The following is a 7,500-nucleotide window of genomic DNA, read 5'->3' as shown; positions in this document are numbered from 1 at the left end:
GTGGTATTTTAGTGATGGATTTTTTTTTCCGTGAAAATAGAAATGTTGAAAAAAAATTAAAAATGTGATGTACAAATTTCAGTGAAGTTGTTAATGATTATGTGTATTCTCCTTATACATACATTCACACAAGTCAATTCTAATAATAGCAAAACCCAAATGACCATAGAATTTGAAATAACATCAAAATCCCGTAAGATAATTAATATGCAGTAGATTGAAAGTGATACATCAGATGATTTAAATAGCTGAAATATTTATCATGTTATTCCCAACAGAATTCAGGGAGTGTTTTTCTCTCTACGCTCGCAATGGACAAATTCGTACTTTGGATCAGTTGACTGTCATTATGCGGTCTCTTGGAATGAGTCCTACCATTTCTGAGCTTAAGAAATACTTCAAGGATAAAGGTAAGACGTGTCATTCTTTCTTTAGCTCTCTTTCCTCTTTTTTCTCTCTTCTCTACAATTTTCTATTTTTGTTCTAATCCTTCCTCTCTCTTTTCTTTTCTTCTATTTTGTACGTTCTCCACTCTTCTTTTTTCCCTTTTCCCCCTCTCTACATCCCCTGATCTCTTCCTCCTCTCATCTCTCTCCTCTCATCTTAACTCTCTCTGTTCTAATCCTTCCTCTCTCTTCTTTTTATTTTCTACATTCTCCACTCTTCTCTTTTCTCCCTCTTCCCCTCCCTAAATCCCCTGATCTCCTCCTCCTCCCACCTCTCTCCTCTCATCTTAACTCTCCTCTGTCTCATAAGCCTCCACATGCTTCTCCTGATCATTTGTTGCATTGTTTGAATTGATTTGTTAGGGTTTCAATCCCCTTCTTGCCTTCAGTAATTTAAAACTTTGACGTCCTGTTCATTCTTAACAATTTTTTTGATTAATTTGCTTTTAAATTGCTCTGATTTATATTATTGTCTATTTCATTAACAAGCAATTCCCAATTTTATATATCTTTTTGGAGATTTATGTGAAATTATTCTAATTTCAAGTTGCTTGGCCTTTATCAAGTAACTTATCATATCTGACAACTTTCCAGGAATTTTTCTTAAAATCATTAAATATTCTATTGCATTTCTGTTTGACATTTACTCTATCAGATGTTTTCTTTTTTCTTTTCTACATGTTTCAGAAGTGCTTCATGCTACACCTTGTACTTATTCACTTGAGGTATTATCATCTTAAATAAATTAAAATGCAAAATTTACAATAATACACGTTGCATCAAATATCATTGCTTGGTAACAAATTGCATGAACTGTGTTGTGATGAATATAGAAAAGGTATATATGACAATTTATAACTTGACATGGCAATTTACTTGACAGAATTCCAGAATAACCTGAAATTCTGATAAGAATTGTATCTCTAGCATTGTGAATGGATCCATATGTACTTATACCTTTGCTAAATTAAATACACTTACTTTTTCATAAAATTTACTGTTTCATGGCACTTGCTATTTGTGAGTGTGTGTGTGTGTGTGTGTGTGTGTGTTTTTTCATCATCTGTGAAACAAAGCACAGGTATAAAGATAGAAGGAAGCACTAATTTGTGGGCTTAGTGTTTCACTTTACCTTGTAACTGTTTCCTTTCATTTTTGTTGTTGATGTTACTCTGTGTATTGTTACTATGCATTATTATATTATGTTACATTCAAGATTTTGGAAGTCTCTCTCAATATAACAATTGTCTTGTTTTCTTTTCACAAATTTTTGTAAAGAATGAAAAGAGTACTTCATGGCTAAAAACCAACATATCAAAATGAAAGTCCCACCAACACTCAAAATTTTTCAGGTGGAAAGATGAGCTTCCCAGACTTTCTGGACGTGATGCATAAGCACAGCCAGGTGGAGAAGATACCAGAGGAGATCCTGGCTGCCTTCAAGGGGCATGACCCGCGTAACACAGGCAGCATCCCAGCGCGCGAACTGCGACATATCCTTTTGCAGTGGGGCGAGAGGCTCAGTCACAAAGAAGGTAATGAGGCAAATATGAATGAAAAATAAAAAAGATTGTAGAATATACCTGTGATATGATCATTTGATAACAAACCCTTTTAAACTTCATTTGATGAGAGAACTCTATTTACCATTAATAATATGAGAAAGTTAAAATCTTTCCTTTATATAACCCAGTTATTATCAATTTTACTAAATGAAACTCTCGCATCGTTCCATTTAAATGAAAAGGCTTTCCTTGAAATTTAAAATTCCTTGCCTCTTTTTTCAGTCGAACAGATCTTCCGCGAAGCCAATATCTCCCCTAACGGTGTAGTGCGTTACCACGACTTCTGCAGGATTGTGTGTGCTCCGGTACCTGACTATTATTGAGTAAAATGATAGAACTGCAAGGACGATGCACACTTGTTACAGTATTAAGTGAACAAGCTACAGGGTTGCTATATTACAAGGTCTATATCACTGCAGTGCCTTAACTTGATAATATTTTCTATGGTACATGTTTGCTATATAGATATATATAGATATATATGATTTTGTTGTACTGATGGCAGCACATTGTATTATGCTACATTGTGATAACATTTATGATCAGTTGTTCACTCTGAACAATAAAGAGTAATTGAAATCTTTGATGTTAAGAGAAATATATTCACTATTTATATAATTTTAATAATTGTTAATTTAAGCACTTGATTTCAACCAAAGATTGTATCACCTTGGGTCAAAATTTTTATCTTAAATACAACTACAAATGGGACTGTTGTTGCATACAATAAATAAATAATTTAAATATAAAAAAAACTTTCATTCACAGTAACCTTTCTTTAGATCTCACATTAAAAATAAATACAGTGTTCTGCATTTAAACACATTACACAGCCTAGAGGAAGACGCAGTGTTGACTATATACAGTGTGTATGCTACCATATCACCACTCAGTCAGAACTGTAAATACCATTGACCATTCCTCTCTTGTTTGTGTGGGTTTTTTATATCACTGGGTATTTAATTTATGTTATTATTATTACTGAAATAAGACAATTTAAAATGAATTTATGTTATATCCTCTTTCTTCTTCTATATACATGTTAACCCATTAATGCCAGGTGACAAGATATCACATCGAATGGTGGCAGGACCAGCCACAAGGGACGATATTCAGTCATGGCTATCCTTCTGGCCGGTGTGCTGGGTGATCGGGCACGTAGCGCTTGGCCGCGGCCAGGACAGGCAAATGGCCCGAGGCACTAGGCTTACTCAATTGAAATATCCCAACATTTCAACCATCTGGAACCAAAACAGCCCCGTTGGCAAAAGGTTATATAAAAAACAAAACAAAAAGAATAAAAGAATGCCAAATCAAAAGACAGGAGAAAATTTTTAAAATAAAAGAATGCCGAATCAAAAGACAGGAGAAAATTTTTAAACATCAATTATTTATATAATCATTTCAACATCAACCAACCAGAAATTAAATTATTACTCTTAAATAATCAGAACAAAAATCACAGTCATTAGTTTTATCATTTTCATTATTTTTTTTCCTTCTTCTTTCACAATTAATAATCATTAAAATTAATAAAATACACATAAAAGGAAGACAATCAAATCACTCAAAACACAAACATTGCAATTCCCCTACACATCCATCAAATAAATTCTTTGCATCAGGAACTACTAATAATATTAAGACTTGCACGGATTGCAAGGCATTTTCTGGATTGCAGCTGATGAAGGCCACTGTTGCACATGCAATAGGACATTCCTAAATAATTCCAAAACCATTAGAGATCCTTCAGGTGTTCTCCATCGTGAATTCGCTGGCAGTGCATAACATACTTCTTGGGAGAGTACCTGGAATTGGGAGGAAGGAGAAACAATCAATCAATCGTTGAAGCCTCAATTTGGTGACTTGGTTATGTAGCTTGACCACAAAAGAGAGTAAATAGATTAAGAGACAAGTGAGAATATGGAGCTATATCCAAGTGGGGTTGGAATGTGTTATATTGCTTTTGCTTTCTATTGCATGCCACTGTATATGATCTAATATGCACTTGTTTCATAATTTGTTGCTTCTGGGCTGTCTCTTGTTTTTTGTGTGTATTTTTTGTCCATAGTAAGATATACACATCTCACTGGCACCAATATAATCACATTAAATAATACCACAAAAATGAATAGAAGTATAAGTAATGAAAAATTAGTCTCTATTTAACTATTGAACCAAAATAGCTCACTTTCTATCAGAAGACAGAATAAAACCAAAACACTTACTGAACTAAGTACTCTGATATCCCGGTATTTGGCGAGATGGAATTCAGGATGTCAGGATCCCCTGGCAGCTTACACCCTAGAGTCGAGTGAAAGTGAGTGTAGAGCTGCTTCAGAGCCGCTCCATGGCCCACTATTAGTATGTTCTCCACTGCATCACTTTCCTTCAATGGCTGAAATCACAGGTTTTCATAATAAATCAATATTGAACCTAGATTTAGTTACACAGCTCTCCTAATTAGTTACAAATTAAGCTGGGTGGATTATTCATGGCCTGAAATCCTTCTTCAGTACTAGTGCTTAAATCATAGTGCTGGATTAAAGTGGTAACAAATTCATAATTATAATAGGTATCTCTGATATGGTCACACCAAAATTGTTTATAAACCATATTAGCCAAAAGAAACCTTTTGTAGGTGATTTTATGTAACTGAAATGGTTAGTTCTGCTCTCTGAATGTAAACTAGGTTGTGTGGGTTTAGACCTTTTTCAGTTATATAAAAGATAAATGAGGTGTACCATAATATTATGATCCTACTTGTCTAAAGGGACCATGTCTTGTCCAGATATAAGTCAGAGACTTCATAGGAAGAAAACATATCAGCTTCTTGTTTCATATTTAAACTTTATCAACTCAAAACTAATTTGCATCATAAAATCTGGTTTCCCTTAAAAATAAAACACAGTATAGATATGTCAACAGTTGCCATGATGTTTCTTGATTTTATCCCTGTTATGAGAAGAAAGGATACATATTTCTGGACCAAACCAAAAGGAAAAATGGAAAAAATATATTTACCTTCATTTCCCCTGCAACTTCTGCTTCTTCACCATCTTCAGCAGGTACATCTGAGGTACTTTCTCCCTGAGATTTATTCTTGTCATAAACTGACTGACATAGTTCCTGAAAAAAAATCATTATGAGCTACAGATATATTGCACATCTATCTCCATCCATGGGGAACTAGCTAGATTTTATGAAAATCCTTGAAACGGATTTTTAACATCCATTGGATACTATCAGATGATAATTTCTTTATTCTTCTTTATTTTCTTTTATTTCAACTAACAAAATTTATTGGAAAAAACATCTTGCATCTTTTTTTAATTTTCATGACTGTGCGCGCTTCAACTGTGAGCAGATCCCGATGTTGCGTCATGTACGCATTGACACCCATCTCTTAGGCCTAATCAGCGCAGACATGTGTGTCATGACACCCGTACGCAATGGCTTAAAACAGGCTATGTCTATTGTGTATTATACGGTGTCTGTTAGGTTCATAACTCTGATAATAAAATTTTGATATACTCAATATTAACCACTGGCACTAGAGCAGAGGAAAAAAGTGGAATAAGCGGAAAAGGAAGGGGGAAAAATGAACAAATGGTTCAGACTTAGCATGCTCATTGTCTAAAACTGCTTATAATGGTATGTTCTTTTGGATCTAAAACCAAAAAATGCTCAGGAGCATTGCTGGGGCTAACAGTATTGTAACATGTCCAGAGGGCATTGACACCCTGAGCTAATTTAGATCATCTGAGCTAACAGTTATGATACCATGACACAAATCTTATACATATGTTAAGGATAAAATCATATTTATCTACCACAAATAAATATATTAGTAGTGCAAGTTGCATATTCCTAATATCATTTCACATAAGAAACACATATATAAATTTTCCTAATTGCACAAGACTAAACACAAATAAATGTTTTGTGTGGCAGGTCAAAGAAGGAGAAAGATAATACATATATTTCTTCTGACCTTAAAAAATTCAAATACTATTAACCTGTTGCCGACGGGCCCAGTGAGAACTGGCAACCCCTTACGCCAGGCCTAAGTAATATCACCTCGGGGACGTCACACCGTCATCAGGCACTTTGCCTTGTCACACAGGTGTGACACATATATTTTCATTGTGAACATTGTTAGTGGTTACTCTAAAGGTTCAATGAGCAGCATGTTTATATGTTCTTTAAATTCACAGTTAACAGCCAACAAAATTAAGTTTGATCCCCCCCCAAAAAAAATTTGTACATCAATTTAAAAAAAGCAATATGCATCACAAATCATTTTCATTCATTGCCACGTTCTTTATCAAATTATTAATTTTAATTGAGATACTTTGTGCTAATTTTGGGTTCAGTCCCAGGGTTACCATGTATAATTACTCTAAGCTTCCACCTGTCCGCCTATGTAGTGTATGTGGAAATTTGGTTATGTTTAGGTGACTTCTATTCAGCCCTCCTCTATGCAGTCTTTTGTGACTTGTTTGTCATCTTTCACCTATTGGCATCAAAATAGAAGACGACTCCTGGAGACTGTAACTCTGATACCTTGTTTATACTGTAAGATGCTCTGGATTGTTATGGAGTGAATATTTAAAGCTCATCCACATGAATATTCAAGTTTCAAAACATGGCAGCTGTACCAACCCTGACCAGAAAACCTTGCATTAAGGAAGTTTTCTGTACTAGTTGCAGTCTGGAATTTCCTGGAAATTCAGTATAATCACCAAACCCAGCTAGCACTCTGAGTTCCATCCGACATCGGCCGACATCAGCTGCAGACATTTGGCAACATCTGTGGAATGTCCAATCTGCTCATCCGGCGGATATCAGCCAATCAATGGATCCGAATTTGCTAACCTTCTAGTACGATGTTTCCAATCAAGACACATGTACCTCTTCTGAACAGATATTGATGATAAAATAGCTTCAGATGTTTGTAAAATGAATACAGCATCAAAGTGTCCATCCATTTGGAGCTCAATCAAATGATGGTCAGCAACCGACTATCCCCAACCATGTGGGGCTAGTTTTCAAAATGTCCAATAGATGGCAGAACAACATTACTACATTCCTGACTTGCACTACTAAAATTGTTTGTTGTATTTGTTTTTCAAAGACCTACAGCTATTCTACCATCAATATCTGGCAAGGAAAGTTCTGGTGCACATTGGGACACATCTCGCTAGTAAGCCATTTTCTGGCCCAAATCGCCTAGATGAACCAAATGGACCCCCTGTAAATGTCACTAAATGTTGGTAGCTGATGTCAGCTGACATAATCTGAAGACATCAGCTGCTGACATAATCTGAAGACATCAGAGAACTAGTTGAGAAAGTGACTTTGTTACTCTTGCTCACTTCAATTTTGTGTTCCTGTGTCTTGTCCCTGATCTCCCCTAGTTGTAGAGAATTGAAATGCCCATTTGTTCAGCTCCATATTTAGTTGCTATATCATTAATCTCCACAAGG

The 7,500-nt window shown here is 35.2% G+C and overlaps 2 protein-coding genes across 4 annotated transcripts in view; one reads left to right on the top strand and one right to left on the bottom strand.

Moving 5' to 3' along the window:
• Positions 1-2,766, top strand: part of LOC122246396 (calmodulin-like protein 4) — a 3,750-nt gene extending 984 nt beyond the window's left edge. Inside the window, exons 3-5 of the mRNA XM_043004942.2 lie at positions 279-410; positions 1,799-1,981; positions 2,234-2,766. Of these exons, the coding sequence (XP_042860876.1) occupies positions 279-410; positions 1,799-1,981; positions 2,234-2,334 (416 nt within the window). The 3' untranslated portion in view covers positions 2,335-2,766. The remainder of the gene's footprint in view (positions 1-278; positions 411-1,798; positions 1,982-2,233) is intronic.
• Positions 2,767-3,368: 602 nt separating this feature from the next.
• The window catches only part of LOC122246394 (fructose-2,6-bisphosphatase TIGAR), a 12,271-nt gene continuing 8,139 nt past the window's right edge, over positions 3,369-7,500 (bottom strand). For all 3 annotated transcript variants that reach the window (XM_043004940.2, XM_086530431.1, XM_043004941.2), the window contains exons 6-8: positions 5,036-5,140; positions 4,240-4,409; positions 3,369-3,819 (exon numbers count right to left, since the gene is read on the bottom strand). In XM_043004940.2, coding sequence (XP_042860874.1) covers positions 3,750-3,819; positions 4,240-4,409; positions 5,036-5,140 — 345 coding nt within the window. In that variant the 3' untranslated portion in view covers positions 3,369-3,749. The remainder of the gene's footprint in view (positions 3,820-4,239; positions 4,410-5,035; positions 5,141-7,500) is intronic.

The sequence above is a fragment of the Penaeus japonicus genome, unplaced genomic scaffold, assembly GCF_977035675.1.
Source record: "Penaeus japonicus unplaced genomic scaffold, GWHDUDI00000001_assembly GWHDUDI00000033, whole genome shotgun sequence".
In the NCBI taxonomy this organism is placed as follows: Eukaryota; Metazoa; Arthropoda; class Malacostraca; order Decapoda; family Penaeidae; genus Penaeus; species Penaeus japonicus.
This window is presented reverse-complemented; position numbering and strand designations above follow the sequence as displayed.